Source organism: Trachurus japonicus, chromosome 11 (genome assembly GCF_045865225.1).
Source record: "Trachurus japonicus isolate A0001 chromosome 11, Traja_1.0".
NCBI classification, from domain to species: Eukaryota; Metazoa; Chordata; class Actinopteri; order Carangiformes; family Carangidae; genus Trachurus; species Trachurus japonicus.
This window is the reverse complement of record NC_140917.1, coordinates 11826362-11844727: the sequence shown is the minus strand read 5'-3', so window position 1 is coordinate 11844727 and position 18366 is coordinate 11826362. Positions and strand designations below refer to the sequence as shown.

General features: G+C 41.5%; 2 protein-coding genes across 2 annotated transcripts; one reads left to right on the top strand and one right to left on the bottom strand.

Moving 5' to 3' along the window:
- Positions 1–653: 653 nt before the first annotated feature.
- On the bottom strand, positions 654–1843 carry LOC146978296 (uncharacterized). The gene has a single exon (XM_085790979.1). It carries the CDS (start codon positions 1629–1631, stop codon positions 759–761), a length of 873 nt encoding a protein of 290 aa, XP_085647105.1. The 5' UTR covers positions 1632–1843; the 3' UTR covers positions 654–758.
- A 2306-nt stretch (positions 1844–4149) lies between these two features.
- On the top strand, positions 4150–17930 carry vps45 (vacuolar protein sorting 45 homolog). The gene is made up of 15 exons (XM_085790978.1): positions 4150–4389; positions 7484–7618; positions 7809–7869; positions 8861–8940; positions 9810–9878; positions 10574–10711; positions 11438–11548; positions 12747–12881; positions 12980–13093; positions 13586–13753; positions 14587–14745; positions 15691–15798; positions 16352–16473; positions 16705–16836; positions 17452–17930. Exons 1-15 carry the CDS (start codon positions 4297–4299, stop codon positions 17531–17533), a joined length of 1707 nt encoding a protein of 568 aa, XP_085647104.1. The 5' UTR covers positions 4150–4296; the 3' UTR covers positions 17534–17930.
- The last annotated feature ends 436 nt before the right edge of the window (positions 17931–18366 follow it).

Below are 18366 nucleotides of genomic sequence, written 5' to 3'. Positions count from 1 at the left end.
TTTTAATGTCAGGGAAATAGCTCCATATGTGTGGTCAGGGCCGGCCCCTGGCATAAACACTATATGCGGTTGTTTAGGGCCACAGCCGTTAGGTGGGGGGCCACATGATCAGAAAGGTACCGGGGTTCAAGTCAAGTCATTTAAACATCCTGAGGTCTGCACGTGCACGCCATGAGCTTTATATGTCATTTGAAGTCAATATTCAGCTTCTTTTATCTCACATTTGAGACATTTGGTGAAAATAGAACGGCAGAATGACAACATTTATGCTCAAAAAGCAATCTTACAAAATTTCATTTTAGACTTGTTTTCTACACTTATCTATTACTGTATTCATATCCTATTTCAAGCACCAAAACAGTTCATTCTCATGACTGAAGGTGTGTTTTCACAAGGGATTTGAATTTTTTTCAAAAAGCAGACCTCAAATTTCCAGCATTTGGCCTAAATTATTTCTTTCTACAGTGTTCTAGGACAAATTGGCCTCAGTGTGCTTACAGCGGAGGTTCTAATATTTAGACATAAAACACTTGAGTATTGTTACTGTTGTATAGTATTGTTACATCTGCAAGTATCTTAAAAAGATCAATTTAAGAAAATATGTAAAAGTTGAGAAAATGGCCTCAAACCTCAGAGGGCATAAACACGTCTGTATTCAGTTTTAACCAGTGATTTGGTGTTTGCGCTTAGAGTGGGTCACAAATAAAAATCTTGTTTAGGGCCACCAAAATCCTAGGGCCGGCCCTGTGTGTGGTCCATCATTCGGTCCTGGGTGCACCAAAATCCGGGTTGTAGGCGGGTTGGGAAAGGAAATCGTAGGCGGGTTGGGAAAGGAAATCCGGGGGGGCGTACGGAGCGTTGGGCTGCGGCGGGTTGGGGTTGAATGTATGGAGCTGGGAAAGGAAATCCGGGGGGTCGTACGGAGCGTTGGGCTGCGGCTGGGCGGGAGGCTGCGCCGGGTACGCTGGCTGGTCGGGGTTGAATGCAGCCTGGCTGTAAGGCGCTGGGTTGGGTGGGTAGGCTGGACCGGTGGCTTCCTGATAGGTCGGAGGCGCTGCTGGGTCGGGCGTCGTGGGCATGGGCTGAGCTCCGTCGGCCTGGGGCATGGGCTGGGTCCCGTATCCTGGCTGCACTGGTACGGGCTGGTAGGGCGGATACCGGGCCCCCTGGTGGACCTTAGGCTGGCTGGGCGTTGCGATGGCCTGCTGGGGGTACTGCTGGGGGCGCTGCTGAGCCGTACCGGTGACCACTGCTGTGTAAGTGCTTGTTGCTACCACCGGTGGCGGCTTGCGGCATGCCTTGTACAAACAGCAGCAGGGATAGAGCCAGCAGCAGATGAAGACGAGCACAATGATTACAGTCACAATAATCCTAATGACCATGCGCTTTACTGGCGACGAGACGTAATCACAGATCTCTTGTTCGTCCTCAGAAAGCTTCCGGGAAGAATCTTGACAGCAGTATCTGTCCTTGCAAGACCCACAGCAAAATTCTAGGTAGCAGTATTGTCCTGGTTGATACATCCCAAAGTCATCTGTAAAGCTTTTACATTCCTCGTCTCTCCCCCCTACGCAAGGGGTCAGAGCCACACACAATACCAAGGCAACAACACTGCTCAGGCTGGACGACATTGCTCCTTCCACATTTATTTACGGATACAGAGCAGGAAAGTGGGGATCTCCTCCGGCCGACTGCTGGGAGAGGCAGTCTGGTCTCTTTGAAATCATCTACAAAACAACAAACTCTGAAAAAGGCGCTTGGTACGTGTTGACTAGAGTAGCATCCCCGGCTAAATGATGGTCGAACTCTCAAACTGATGGTTCACAATGTTTTATTCCTTGGATCGTATTCAATGTAAACACACCGTAAGAGCTATGAAAAGAAGAAAACAAAATACAGTTAGCTTTACTCTTACTTGAAATCACCCTTTAACTGCCTTTATCACATAACAATCATGTAAGTTGACTCTCCTTTTATCTAATAAACTTATTGTAGACTCACAGGTTTTACTCTATGAATTATATTTTAACTGCTACGACTGATGTTACAGTCATGAAGGAAAATTCACATTTTAACTGAAAGACAACCTCCCATAGAGTGCAATATAAAACAATAGACAATAGACATTAGCATTTTTAACCGTTCGTTTTTAACCCACTAAACAGTTTTTAACCTTAGCAGACCTTATATAAACCAGACAAAATACATCCTGTTGCATTAATAAAACAACCTATGAGTTAGCTTATAGCTTCATCTCACTTCAATACAGACCGACACGGCAGCTCGCCGATGCTAATAGTAGCTACCGCTAACCACAATACGTTCCACACATGAAAATATCCACGGCAACCAAACTCGAGCCGGACATATAGCATGAAATGGTAACAAAACAAACCTTGTGCCCCTTATTAGCCAGGTGCTAGGGCGTTTCATGAGGGTTAGACACACTTTGCTTGCTTTTAGCATTGAAGACACACTCTTAGCCTTGCAGACACACTTTTCCTACGACACCTGTAAAGTCCGAAGCAGTGAAGCACCGGATGTGTACGAGGTCTCGACGAGACGCTTTCAAAATAAAAGCACTAAATATCCGTCTGCTTAATATATAAAAATAAAAGCCTGGCCTTAAAGAATGTCAATAAGTAAACATAAAAACACATTTATAAGAATACTATGCTCATATTAAAGGTCATTTACAACTAGAGTGCCTAGAGAGAGAGAGAGTGGCGACAACGGAAGTTCAAAATGCTGGCCGATCACGTGGTCCATGTAGCCTCAGAAAGTTCCCGGAAGTGCTTGGCGGGCAATTGAAAGCAATAGGAAAACCCCGATAATTGCTAAATAACGGTCAATAAATGCTTTGTTTTGCGGTATTTATATGCTTGTGTTAATTACTTTTAACTGTGTTAAGTTTACTTAACCCCTACAGTCATCAACAGCAATAAAATCGTAGCATTTTCTCTGTTTTTATCAAACTTTCAGACTTGAATGAGGCAAACTGACAGGTCACTCACAACATGTCTGGACTCACAACTGCATAATGATGTGTTCAAATAGGAAATCCATGCAAATGCTAAAATTTGATTTGAATTCATTGTAAATACACGTAATTCTATCACTATTTGTTAACTATTCTTCTTATTAGGCTATGCTTGTGTTGCTTTGAACTCTGTTAACTTGACTAAACCCTTACTGCTGTTGATAGCAATAAAACTGTAATATTTCCTCTTTTTTTACTTTCAGACTTGGTTGAGGCAGAGTAACAAGTGACTATGATTTGACAATTGACTACACAACAGCATTATGATAACTCTAATAGAAAATCCATGGCAAATAAATTAAAGTTTAATTTTAATTCATTGCAAATATATGGAATTTTATCACTATTTGTTAACTGTATACTTATCCCAAACTTTTTTTTTTTTTTTTTTTAAAATTTTTATTGAAAAAGTACAAAAATAAACAACACTGGCATTTTTCATAGTGCATATACCATAAGTGTCAAGGGAATGCCAGATGAACATCATTCAACATTAGTGCAAGTTAATTCACAATAGGAACATACATATTAGTGCTTCAATAGAATACATTTAGAGCAGTTGAAATAAAAGTAAAATTAAAATAAACATCTCAAAATAAATAGTCAAAAATAAATTAAATATAAAATAGAATAAACATTGATTTCATAAGGGGGATTCAAATCAATTTTAGTTATTCATTTCAGTGGGGAAATTCTTTAAATTATCATATAGTTTTTGTGCCTTTATTTCTGTTACAAGTTTTAGTGATTTCATGTACAATTTAAATTCATTCATGAAGACAATAAATTTTGGGGATGACTTCATAACTCTATTCTTGTGGATGAAAAACTTAGCTAGACAAAGAATTAAATTGCAACAGAGTTCATCATATTTGTTTTGTAAGATCATACCGAAAGTGACATCATCACGAGAGATAGCAGCTGGAAATAATACTATTTTTTGTTTGATCCAATTGTGGATGTCAATCCAGAAGGTTTGTATTATATGTATATTGTATTACTTATCCCAAACTTACTGTACTCAGTGATGCATAATAAATATATATCTCTGCACTCTGGTGTTGACGTAGAAGTGCGTGACGACGTAACAACGTAACGAACCCGGAAGTACTCCCGAAGCTTGTTGTGTTGTCGCAGCTCAGCTGATTTTGGTCCTGGCCCGTGACACGGAGGCTCTCACACGGTAACTGACGGTACCGGACGGTCGGTAACACGGCTGCTTCTCCTCCCTAGTTGGTCGTTGTGTCGTCGCCGCCATGAACGTGACGCTCGCGGTGAAGCAGTACATCTCCAAGATGGTGGAGAGCAGCGGGCCCGGGATGAAGGTGCTGCTGATGGACCGAGAGACGGTGAGACACCGGGGCCGCGGGACCGGGACCGGCGGGTTGTCCCGGTTCTGCAGTGGTTATCTGAACGACCCCACCCGCGGTCCTGGTTCTGCTCTGGGTTTACTGTGTTGATCCAATGAAGTCCTGGACCGAGTTTGTTGTGTAGTCAACAATACAAACCAGACAAGGACTTTTCAAGATGAAGATTTTAGTGAAGTAACCAGGCAACATAGCACCTCCTCCACATCAGCCAGGGCCAGATGTTGTCTTAAATTTTACTGGATTAAACACCAGGTTAATTCTCTGACAAAGTAAAGAAGAAGAAGTTGTTGTAAATAAGTTTCAGTCTGAGCTTTTACCCTGTTTCCAGCCCTCTGGTACAGAGCTGTTCCTAGTCACACTGACATTATTATCCAGGTTATTTAATCACAATCAGTCCTGGTTCTAATGCCACAGTCTATCTCACTCATGCTCATCACAGTTTACCATCTTCTCATGGCTGCTTGTAGCTGGACAATGTCAATTTGTTTAGTGAGTGTCTCCAGACCTGAATCTAGTTAAACACCTTTCCGTGCCCTCACAGATCACTTTCTTCATCTCATGGATCCACCACATGTTGTAAACTCTCCTCTGAGTCTTTGACACAACTGCGTCACATAATTTCTGCAGATGTGTCAGCTGTATTCATGTTGACAGTCGATTTTCTACCTAGATTCAGGTCTGGAGCCACTCACTAGACAAATAATGTAGGCGACAGCATCCTGTTACTGTAGAAGCAGCCATTAGAAGATGGTAAACTGTGATGAGCGCGGTCAGCAACACTGAGGTAGACTGTGGCATCCAAACCATGACTGATTGTGATTAAATGATCTGGATATTAATGTTAGTGTAACCAGTAGTCGAGTTGTAAAAAAGATTCAGGGGGGATGGTCTATTTTTTTCACCTTAAAAAAAAGGGGGGGGGGTAATTCATGTAAATTCGATATCAAAACAAAACACTGAAAATAACACTTCTTAATCCTCTCAAATCAAATCAAGCCAAGTTTATTTGAATTTTTTTTATTTGTGCCCTCAGATCTTATTATTTCTTTTATTCAACTCTCTAATGATGAAATAATTAGGGCTGTCAATCTATTAAAATATTTAATCCTGATTAATCTCATGAATGTCATACTTAACTCGCGATTAATCGCAAATTAAACGCACATTTTTATCTATTATAGCCTAAATGTCCCTTGAATTATCATTTTAATACTTTTATCAACATGGAAAAGTGGATAGGCTTGATTTGTGCAAATGTTTTTTAATGAAATCAACTATCAATAGATAAAAAGAAATTGACGCCGTTAAAATTGATTTGACAGCCTATAATTACAAGTTATATGTCCAACATTTAATGTGAAAAGGGGAGGGATGGAGAGGGGGGATGGCATTTTTTCAGGGGGGATGATTTTGATCGTTTTTATTTCAGGGGGGAGGCCATCCCCCCTCATCCCCCCTCAACTCGACTACTGAGTGTAACTAAGTTCTGTATGATAAGACTAGAAATAGTGTGAATAAAAGATCATACTGAAACTTATTTACAACAATTTTCTTTTACTTTGTTAGAGAAATAATCTGAGGTTCAGTCCAGTAGGGGTATGTTGTCCTTTTGGGTTAAATTGACCCAATCTGTTCCTTTCCTCCATCCTTCCTTCTTTCCTTCCTTTCTCTCTTCATTCTTTCCAAAATCCCATCCTTTCTTCCTTCCTTATTTCTCCCTTCCTCCTTTCATCCAATTTGACCCTCCATCTTTCTTTCCTCCCTTCTTCCCTTCCCTTTCTTCTTTCCACAATCCTTCTCCCTCCCTTCCTTCCCTTTTGACCCAATCTGTTCCTCCCTCCATCTATCTTTCCTTCCTTTCCCCCTTCCTTCCTTTCTTCCGTCCTTCTTTCCCTTTGTCCTTCCTTCCTTCTTTCCCTTCGTCCTTCCTGCCTTCCTTCCTTCCTTGACCCAGGTGGACAACAGGAGGGTTAAGACAACATCTGGCCCGGGTTGATGTGGAGGAGGTGCACTATGTTGCCTTCTTACTTCACTAAAATCTACTTTTAACCCTCTATGGTACCATGTTGCCCTCAGGCAACATACCACTTTTTGGCCTGTCACATCTCCACAATTCATCCCATTTAATGCTGTAATACTTTAAAAAAGAGAGGAGACCTTAGAGAACCAATAACAATGCTTTAATTTATCACATGACTTTCAAGAAGCCATACTGAAACCCTTTTTTTCAGACTTTTTCAAAGGAAACAGGTTTGCCATTTTCCTCCACTAAAACGGTCTGAAAACATAACTTCCTGGCCCTTTTTCATCTGGAAAAAAATATATTTACACTAATAGATTAGTAAAGTTTAATTTTTAATAGTTCCATGCAATTTATTTACTTATTACTAATGGAAACTTGTTAAAATGCACCTGTTGCCCGAAAGCAACAACGTACCATTATAGAAAATTGCAATGTTGCCTTGAGGCGACAGTGGACCATTATGGAATCAATATTGCATTATGAGACTATGGTAGTGTGTGTTTAGGTGTAAATATAATGTTCAAAAACATATAATTCATCATAATTTTGTTTTTTTTCCTTAATAAATTTGATTTTGGATGCAGTAAAGTAAACATCAGGCTATTATGATGATGATGAGGAAGATGAGAGTGAGAATTGGGATGAGGATGAGGCCAGTGAAGGTGAAAGTCTACAGAGACTGGTGTTTCTAATACAGTATATGACGAACCGTAATGGTACAATGTTGCCTACAGTCAACAAATCCCAAAAACTTCCAAAAATAAATAATTTTTAAAAATGTCTTTAGATTATGTTTATTTAGTCTATTTTGAGACATAAAAACACTCCAAACATTTTTTCCCCCACTGGCATCATGATGCGTACCATAGAGGGTTAAATAGAAATGAGAAAGTGTCTTGAAAAAAAGTTGTTTAATTTTACGGGTCTATGTTGTATTGTTGATTTACTTGCTGCCTGTCGGTTAGATGTAACCCATAATCATCTCTCAGGAGCTGCTGTGTATTTGATTTGTGTGTGTGTGTGTGTGTGTTTTTGTGTTGTGTGTCACAGACCAGCATAGTGAGCGTGGTGTACACTCAGTCCGAGATCCTGCAGAAGGAAGTTTACCTCTTCGAACGGATCGACTCTCAGAACAGAGACAGCATGAAACACCTGAAGGCCATCTGCTTCCTCAGACCCACCAAGGTACAAGAAGAGCCTCGACTCAGCTGCCTCGGAGTGACGAGTCATGGTCCGAGTGACGAGTCGTGATCCGAGTGACGAGTCATGGTCCGAGTGACGAGTCATGGTCCGAGTGACGAGTCATGGTCCGAGTGACGAGTCATGATCTCCACTGCAGCTGTGACTGAAACTGTGACGTGTGTGTTTCTTGCAGGAGAACGTAGAACATCTGATCCAGGAGCTGAGGAGACCAAAGTACAGCGTCTACTTCATCTGTAAGTTGGTTACTGTAGACCTGACACACACACACACACACACACACACACACACACACACACACACACACACACACACACACACAATGATCTGATCCAGTGTGATGTCATTATCTCTGATGCCCCTTCAAAATAAAACTCCAGAAACCAGAGAGAAAACAGGCTGCAGAACTTCTTCAGCTTTTAGGTTTTCTTTAGTATCATGGTGATCCAGCGATAGTTTCCTAAACATCCACGATACACTTTGCGCTGATCAAGGCTGACTTAAAGGGATACTTCACCCAAAATCGATAATTCACCAATTTTCTACTCACCGTCATGCCAAAATGCTTTAACAAAACGAGTTATCAAAACGCTTTAGGAGTTCCAGGGGGGGTCCGGCTGGCAACCAGTTTTCATATAATGGCGGGGGACAGAGTTCACTTTTGAATCGTCTAAAACACACACTATGAAACATCCAGATACCTCCATACTGCTCGTCTGTACTGACCCAAGTGTCCTGAAGCCGCCACATGAAAAAGTTGTTTGGAAATAATTAATTTGATCTCTGTTTTTAGCCTTGTTGTAGTAGTAGCTCCCAGCACAAACAAACACAGCCACTGGGAGCCACTACAGACGAGCAGTATGGAGGTATCTGGATATTTCATAGTGTGTGTTTTGAATGATTCAAAAGTGAGCTCTATCCGCCGCCATTATATGAAAATCCCTGGAACTCCTAAAGCGTTTTGATGACTCTGAAAGTTCTCCAAACCCTTCCTTGGCATGACGGTGAGTAGATGATTGGTGAATTATCGATTTTTTTCATTGTTGCAGGGACAGTTCAAACTGAAACACATGCTCCAGTGTATCCCAGTACACCGACTTTGCTTTCAGAAACCCAGCAGTTACAAGTGTCTTAGTGCGATCGACCCTCTGACAGACACAGGACCGATGTTTCTTAATGTTCATAGTTATTTAATGTGATGTTTTCTGACTTGTGTGTGTGTTTCAGACTTCAGTAACGTGATCAGTAAGAGTGAGATCAAAGCTCTGGCTGAAGCTGATGAACAGGAAGTGGTGGCTGAAGTCCAGGTGAGTGAAACTGTCCCCTGATGCATGCTGGGAGTCAGGCTGGCTGGACAACATGTGGTCAGATGAGCACACCAATAAGACATACGACTTTTTATTAAATCCCACACATGTGAAATTTGGTTGTTACAGAAGCATACATTTGTGACATACAAGGTAAAAATAAAAGTAGAAGAATATGCAAATATAGAGATTTAAAAACGATGTAAGACAAACATAAGTGTTTGATTCCCTGCTGATTTTGTAACTTTGCTCCTCCACAAAGAAATAGGTGGTCTATGGTTTTTATGGTAAGTTTATTTTAACGGAAAAAGGCAAAATATCAACAAAACATCCAGAAATATAATATCACCATAAAGGTTATACATTAAATAAGGGTAAAAAATCAGCAGGGAGTCAAATACTTATTTTCCCCACTGTAGTTATGTACCAAAATGTTTCAGGAATATATTCAGTGTATGGTGGTTTACAGCAGCAAGGTGTGCAGTTTGTACACAAAAATGGAACTGTTGGACATAAATAACAAATGAATAACAACTGTAAACTGTGGGAATACAGCCTGTATAGTGGAACAATAAAATAAAAAAACTAGAGATGTGTGTGTATAGTGCAAAAAACGGCAAAAGAAAGTGCAGGATGATCCCGACTAGTGCAGGTAATTACAGAGTCAGACTGGTGTTGTGATGTGGTTTTAACAAGATTTTTAGTTTAGTGAAGTTTTATGGTTTGGTTTCAGTCTCTTCAGTGAAGGTTGAACTCTCTGTCGGGTTGTAAATCTCATCTGTAACCGAGTCGTCTGCATTTGTTCATCGCTCTGCGTGTGTGTCTGTGTGTGTGTGTGTGTGTGTGTGTGTGTGTGTGTGTGTCTGCAGGAGTTTTATGGAGATTTCATCGCGGTGAATCCTCACCTGTTCTCCCTCAACCTGCAGGGAGTCGCCCGGGTAAGAACCCAGATCTGTCTGTGTTTGTTCACTGTGACTCTTTCTTTCTTTCTTTCTTTCTTTCTTTCTTTCTTTCTTTCTTTCTTTCTTTCTTTCTTTCTTTCTTTCTTTCTAGCACCAGCAACAGCATCAGCTATTCTTCCTGGGGTCCAACATACATACAACATACACAGCTCCCTTAGTAATAAACAAAACGCAGAGGAAAATCTAATGGCCATCATTTGACAGACATCACAGATTTACAAAATCCCTTTTAATTTAAAGGGATAGTTCAACATATTAGCAAATTGGCCCATCGCCATAATCCCTGCTGCTCAGAGCTACACTACGGAGGCTAATGGGATTTCTTGGTTTCCCTCATCAAACTCATCAAATGCACAATCCAACAACTCCAAAACGCTCTGGTGCACATTCACCACGCTACGAGATAATGACGGAAATCTACGAGACAGAGTTTTAGAGGCAAATGCAGAGGTTTTGCACAAATTTACCTTGAAAACTATCCCTTTAACTCTTTCTCCACACTCAGATTTCATTCTGTACTTCAGTACTACCTTAAATAATGTAATATTAATACACAAAAGAAGTCACATGGTCTAGACGTGTCACAACTGGGCTGATATTGATTATTTATTGGAGGCTGATGTGTGTGTGTTTACCGTGTCTGTGTGTGTGTGTGTGTGTGTGTGTGTCAGGGTCGGAGCTGGGAACCCTCCATGTTGTCTCGCTGCACTCAGGGTCTGACCTCCGTCCTCCTCGCTCTGAAGAAGTGTCCGATGATCCGCTACCAGCTGTCCTCGGACATGTCCAAACGCCTGGCCGAGAGCGTCAAGGTTTCTATGGCAACAGCACTCCGAAACGCTCACACAAACACCATCACACAAGTGTTATAACTCGTACTTACGCCATATTTCAGGGTCAGATATTTTACAGCTTCAGTCAGCGTCTTGTTCAGAGTGTGTTTTCAATTCATCCAGAACACGTGATGCTGCGTTCAGTGTTCAGTTTGTTTCATTAAGTCACACACAGGCTCAGAGTAGCAACAAAAAGACTCAGACGCTTTTTTTTTGTGATCAAATGTTTATTAGGATACATTAGAATACATTCAACAGCACATAAATATAATATAATAAATGTAATATATAGAGACATATGCATACACACATACATATACAGACATTATACACACATACATACACCCCATAATAATAATAATAAAAATAAATAATAGAAATACAAGTAATAAGTAAATAAATAAGATAAAATGCCACAAAAGCTCAGACACTTTTCAAAGTGGCATTCACCAACAATGTGATAGTATAATAGTGTTTTTGTAAAACAACATTTGCAAACCTGTAAAATTAATCTAAAGCTAAACACATATTGACAACTACACTCTGGAGTTATTTGTAAAATCAGTGTTGAAATGCTCAGAAGTTCAGGATTGGAGTATTTTTACAGTGATGTATTAAAATATTTTTGAACAGTGCAGTATTTATAAATGTATATACGTATATCTATATCTGGACAGTGTTAACTCCATGTCTCTGTGTCATCAGCAAATCATCACCAAGGAGTACGAGCTGTTTGACTTCAGGAAGACGGAGGTTCCTCCTCTGCTGCTGATCCTCGACCGCAGCGACGACGCCATCACGCCGCTGCTCAACCAGGTGACCAATCACAACGCTTCACACCATGATATCATCAACTCTGTCTCCTCCTGTTTTTAACTCAGCACGCACATGTTGTTGTTCTTTGTTGGTGTAAACTGAGACTTTCCAGACTTAAAGGAGAATTCCGGTCATTTTTGACCCCTAAATCGTTGTCCTGATGGTCACCCAGTGTTGGGGGGAGCAAAAAAAGCGACTACCGGGTGCTAGGGATAGCCACAACGCTAACCTAGAGGGGCAATTCTTTCAACCACAACAAACAATCAAATATCTATGGTACATGACTCGAATCCTGAACTCATATAGTTCACAGTATAAACAGTATAAACTTTGTGTTTTTGCATGATATCACTCACCTCAGACAGCCGAACTCTGGAACATCCTGGAAAGACATTACTATCTGATTGCAGAGCGCCTTTTCTCCGCCACAGAAACAAACACTTTTTCCTTGTTGTGATAATTTCTTTACAAAAATAAACGGTCAGAGATATTTTGGACATTACCACTGCACTGCACTGACCATTTATTTATTTATTTTTTAAGTATATTTTTTGGGCATTTATGCCTTTATGGATAGTACAGTTGAGACAGACAGGAAACGGGGAGGCAGAGAGAGGGGGAGTGACACGCAGTAAATGGCGCCCGACTGCAGCGAGGACTGTGCCTCTATACATGGGGCGCCCGCTCTAACCACTACGCCACGCGACGCCCCTGACCGTTTATTTTTGTTTCTGTGGCGGGGAGAAGGCGCTCTGTGATCGGTTAGTAATGTCTTTCCAGGACGTTCCAGAGTTCGGCTGTCTGAGGTGAGTGATAACATGCAAAAACACAAAGTTTATACTGTTTATACCGGTTTATGAGTTCAGTGGTGTGTCATAAGGATTCGAGTCATGTACCATAGATATTTGATTGTTTTTTGAGTGTTTGTTGTGGTTGAAAAAATTGCCCCCATACTTTAGCGTTGTCGCTAGTGCTAGCGCCGTCTAGCCATGGTGTAACTCTGGTTTGCCTGCATCAATTTTAGTCGCGTTTTTTGCTCCCCCCAACACCGGGTGACCATCAGGATTTAGGGGTCAAAAATTACCGGAATTCTCCTTTAATGTTGTTGATGCTGAAACACACACTGAGCTATGGAAACCTGATGGTGATCTTCGTCTGTGTTGCTAATAAAACGTCTCTGTGTGGTCTGGTTCTGCAGTGGACCTACCAGGCCATGGTCCACGAGCTGCTGGGTCTGAACAACAACCGGATCGACTTGTCCCGGGTCCCGGGGATCAGCAAAGACCTGAGGGAGGTCGTCCTGTCCGCGGAGAACGACGAGTTCTACGCCAACGTGAGTCTGAAGAGAGACGCAGCAACACAGATTGAGAGTGAAAGACTGATGCAGTATTTAAATTAAAGTGTGTGTATATGTGTGTGTGTGTGTGTTAGAACCTGTACCTGAACTTTGGAGAGATCGGCACCAACATAAAGAACCTGATGGAGGATTTCCAGAAGAAGAAACCTAAAGGACAACAGAAGCTGGAGTCCATCACCGACATGAAGGTCTGAGTGGTTTTGTTATGGTCACACGTGGCACTGCTGCACAGTCTTTATTGTATTTATTCAATATTTATTCACTTTTTATCATGTTTTGGTGGTATTTAGGCAAGTCATCTTTATTTATATAGTGCATTTCATACCAAGGGGCAACTCAGTGTGCTTTACATAAAGACAAAACATTTAACAGTGAGAACTGGATTGGTTTGGTTTGGTTTATTTAGATCCCCATTAGCTTTTGCGAGGCCGGCAGCAGCTATTCTTCCTGGGGGTCTTTTCATTTTCATAAGTGACAAGTACAAACCATCTACAAACGACACATACTTTACTCAATACATAAAAACAAAAATAAATGCAGAAGACACATACTTAATACATACATATGCAAACTAAACATCCAAGACGAACACCAAACATAAACATTACCAGCTCCTACATTGAATCATTACACAACATTTACTGTGTGTGTGTGTGTGTGTGTGTGTGTGTCCTCTGCAGGCCTTTGTAGACAACTACCCTCAGTTCAAGAAGATGTCGGGCACCGTGTCCAAGCACGTGACGGTGGTGGGCGAGCTGTCTCGGCTGGTGTCGGAGCGTCAGCTGATGGAGGTGTCGGAGGTGGAGCAGGAGCTGGCCTGTCAGAACGACCACTCCAACGCCTCGCAGGTAACAGCGTCACGGAAAGTGTTAAAGGGATAGGTCAACATTTTGGCAAATTGGCCCATTGCCATAATCCCTATAGTCATAGCAGTAGGTTTGTTACCTTTAATTGTCGGTGCAAGCTATTTTTATAACGGCGGAGCAGAGCCGCAAGCTGCTCTGCTCCCTTCATCAAACTCATCAAATACACAATCCAACAACTCCAAAACGCTCTGGAGGACAAGTTGTGACCTGCACATTCACCACGCTATGAGATAATAACAGAACGTTGCGAGACGGAGTTGTTTTACAGGTAAATTCATGTAAAACCGCTGATGCGCGTTTTCAGCAAACAGTCTCTGTATTTACCTCGAAAACAACTCTGTCTCGTAACGTTCTGTTATTATCTCATAGCATGGTGAATGTGCAGGTCACAACTTGTCCACCAGAGCGTTTTGGAGTTGTTGGATTGTGTATTTGATGAGGGAAACCAAGAAATCCCATTAGCCTCCGTAGCGTAGCTCTGAGCAGCTCACGGCTCTGCTCCGCCGTTCTAAAAATAGCTTGCACTGACAATTAAAAATAAGGAACCTACTGCTATGACTATAGAGATTATGGCAATGGGCCAATTTGCCAAAATGTTCAACTATCCCTTTAAACAAATACAACAGATTATTTTTTTAATGACAACCTATTGCACTTATTTCATTTTTAATGTGGTATTGGACCGACTCTGCTGAGATCGGTCAACGTTGGATGCCACTCAAAATCCAAGTGCTACTAGTGTTAAAGGGAGGAGAAAGTCGAAGTTTCCTTTCTCAAACCCTCGTATATTTCTTCTTCTTCTTCTCTCGTCTCAGAGCGTGCGTCGCCTGCTGCAGAACCCTCGTCTGTCGGAGCTGGACGCCGTCCGCCTCGTCATGCTCTACGCCCTGAGATACGAGCGCCACAGCAGCACCATCCTCCCGTCACTGATGGACGAGCTGAGCAGGAAAGGAGTGACCGAGCGACACCGCAGGGTAATGATGTCATCACCGCTTCTTCGGGGTTGTTATAGTTAACTAAAACTGAAACTAATCTCCAGGCTGAACTGAAAATGTCTGAACTCGTATCTTTTAATGTTTTCCGTCACTTCACAGGACCGACAACAAAAATCAATTGAGCTGTGCCTCTGCTGACCATTCTTGCCACCATGACCCCATGTTCCTTGCACTTTGTTTTAACCTCTATTGTACTATGGCCCTATTTATTGTAATGTAATATTGTATTTTGTGTCTTATGGAAATGTTGACGACGTGTGCTGCTGCCTTCTTGGCCAGGTCGCCCTTGAAAATGAGATCTCGATCTCAACGGGTCTTTTTACCTGGTTAAATAAAGGTTAAATAAATAAATAAAAACTAGCAGTGAAAAAATAATGTATTAAACTGACATAAAAATAAAAAAACTAACAATTTTTCCAAAAACAAGAACTAAATAAAAATTAACTAAAACTAAACTGAATTGCAGATAACATCAGCTTAGTTTTAGTTTTCTTAGAGATGCTAAAGTTGCAGGAAGAAAACGCTACAGCTCAATATGAGACGACTTGGAGTGCAACCCACAGGTAGATAAGAGTGAATGTAACGTGGTGAGGACTGATGGGAACATTTATGGGATTCAACTAAAAAGGAAAAATCCCACAAATTTGGAAATTCATCTTCAGAGGTCTCACAGAGGCTTTCTCCTAAAACCTGAAAAACTAAAACTAAGACGAAATAAAAACCAGTCAATTCCTCAAAAATAAAAACTAAACTAAAACTGCTTAATTACTTGTTGAACTAAAACTAAACTGAAATTTAAAAACAAGCAAACTGAAAAACTACATAAAAATAAAAGCTAATGAAAATGTAAAAACTATAATAACCAAGCAACGCTCAGCTCCGACTGGATGGTTTAACCCTGAACGTGTGTCTCCTCTCTCTCAGATGGTTCAGTCCGTGGTCGAGTACGGAGGGAAGAGAGTCAGAGGAAGTGACCTCATCACGCCGACAGACGCCGTCGCCATCACCAAACAGTTCTTCAAAGGACTCAAGGTGCAGACACATATGTAGCCTACACATTATCCACCTTTTTCCGACGTCAAAAACGTAGCCGGTTTTGCTCTTCCAGTGGAATTTTATGTTTATGTTTCCATGGTTTCAGTAGCCGCTGTAAATGCATGGATTTTATTTTTTTTTTCAATGAAAATCTGTAAAACGCATGGATCATCACACCAGCTTTTAACAGTGGATATCACACAAATTGACATCCGTGTTAAAAGCCAGCGTTATTAGATCCATGCGTTTACCGCAACTATGACAACGACTGAAAACCATGGAAACGTAAACGTACAATTCCACCGGAAATGCAAAACCGAAACCTTCCAGTTTTGACCATAGATGATGTTCGGAAACTTGTGGATACATGAGCAGCTACTGTCGCCATAGTTACCACTTCACCCTCCCTAGCAACCACTCAAAACACCCTGACAACCGGTTCTTGCAGCCTTAAAGTTGAAGATTGTTTCTTGAATTCATATATTTTTCTCTCTCTGTGTGTGTGTGTGTGTGTGTGTGTGTGTGTGTGTGTGTGTGTGTGTGTGTTCAGGGCGTGGAGAACGTGTACACGCAGCATCAGCCTCTGCTCCACGACACTCTGGATCAGCTGATCAAAGGTCGACTCAGAGACAGTCAGTTCCCGTACCTGGGAGCCAGCAGCCTCAGAGACAGGTAACACACACCTGAGAGAGAGAGAGAGAGAGAAACCTGTGTGTGTGTGTGTGTGTGTGTGTGTGTGTGTGTGTGGAAATTGGAGAATCAATGGATCAATAAGAGTCAGTTTTTCAAATTAAAAGCCACAGACAGTCTTAGTCTTTTATTTCAAATGTTGAAAGAAAGGATGTGAATGTTGAAGTGGTGCTGAACAATCCTACAGAGTGTTTGTGTGTGTCTTTCTTTCAGGCCTCAGGACATCATTGTGTTCATAATCGGTGGAGCCATGTACGAAGAAGCTTTGACTGTTTACAACCTGAACCGCAGCACACCTGGAGTCCGCATCGTCCTGGGAGGAAGCAGCATCCACAACACTAAGAGGTGACACACATTTTCCAGATCATCACATTAAAGGGATGGTTCAATGTTTTGGCAAATTGGCCCATTGCCATAATCCCTATAGTCATAGCAGTAGGTTCGTTACCTTTAATTGTCGGTGCAAGCTGTTTTTAGAACGGCGGAGCAGAGCCGCGAGCTGCTCAGAGCTACACTACGGAGGCTCATGGGATTTCTTGGTTTCCCTCATCAAACTCATCAAATACACAATCCAACAACTCCAAAACGCTTTCATGGACAAGTTGTGACCTGCACATTCACCACACTATGAGATAATAACACAACGTTACGAGACTGAGTTGTTTTAGAGGCAAATACAGAGACTGCCTGCTGAAAAACTGTACCTGAAGGCAACGTGCATCACTTGTGTTGCATGAATTTGCCTCTAAAACAACTCTGTCTCGTAATGTTCTGTTATTATTTTTACATTTACATATTACATATTTGCCAAATTATTACAATTTTACAGTTTGCCAAAATGTTGCACTATCCCTTTAATAGTTGGCAGCAAAAATGAAAAACCAGACATAAAATCCCCAAATATCATGTGACCTTAGATGTCTTTACCTCTCTCTCTTTCTGTCTCTCTCTCTCTCTCAGTTTCCTGGAGGAGGTAACGTTGTCGTCTGGACACGTTGGCGAGAGACCACAAGGAAGCGGTCGTCATGGCAGCAGACGCTGAGCACACACACGAACGGACTCCTGAGGAGCTCGTTGGATTTAAAAAAAAAAACAACAACATTCCCAACATTTATTTGTGTCCATGTTTGTTTCTATTTAAAGACTGAAATACCTGACGGGTCAGAACACGAGGAACACGCCTGGATCTGAGTCTTCCGGATAGGAGACGTGTTCGGCCGTACGACGGTGTAGCTAATGAAGTGGACGCTGTCAACAGGAAGTGACATCATGGACCCAGGGAACCTGCTCCCCTTTTGTTTGCTTGTTTGACCAGTGAAATCTTTCTCCACCCGACACAGTGACCTGTTGTTTTCTCGTTTGTTTAATTGATGGAATGTCTCTTTAAAATGTCTGTGAATGTTTGAGCTTCAAAATAAATCAAAAATATACGAAACATCAACATTGTAACGTTTAAATCAGCTCAAACCTGCAGGTCCTGGTTTCTGAGGTTCATCAGCTCGGACTAAAGAAATCTCACTAACTCACTAACGAACAAACACCCACCCTGCAGCTGGAGGACACATCTGTCCAGGTGAGTCGACGTTAGGTGGAGATTTACCTGCTCAGTCTGAACAAACCAGAACTCAGCAGGTGGTTTATGACCTGAGGTCCAGACCAGGTCCAGATGTGGTTCAGATGTATCAGATCTTTATGTTTGTGTGAAACACCTTTAGTTTTTATTCATCAACAATTTAATCTGTCCAAGGCACTTATTTGTTTTTATCTCAGAACAAACCTGTAGAATAAACCTGTGGATAAATCCTAAAAATGATAATTAACGGATCCTGAACATGTTTCAGTTTTCATCATCATCATCCATCCAGACTACAGTGT

What these genes read in the sequence shown, in the direction of transcription:
- LOC146978296 (XM_085790979.1), bottom strand. Translation starts at nt 1,631, where the DNA reads ATGTCGTCCAGCCTGAGCAGTGTTGTTGCCTTGGTATTGTGTGTGGCT.
- vps45 (XM_085790978.1), top strand. Translation starts at nt 4,297, where the DNA reads ATGAACGTGACGCTCGCGGTGAAGCAGTACATCTCCAAGATGGTGGAG. An exon ending in GCCTGGCCGAGAGCGTCAAG is followed by an intron (nt 10,712 to 11,437) that starts GTTTCTATGGCA and finishes CTGTGTCATCAG; the next exon opens with CAAATCATCACCAAGGAGTA. An exon ending in AGTTCTTCAAAGGACTCAAG is followed by an intron (nt 15,799 to 16,351) that starts GTGCAGACACAT and finishes GTGTGTGTTCAG; the next exon opens with GGCGTGGAGAACGTGTACAC.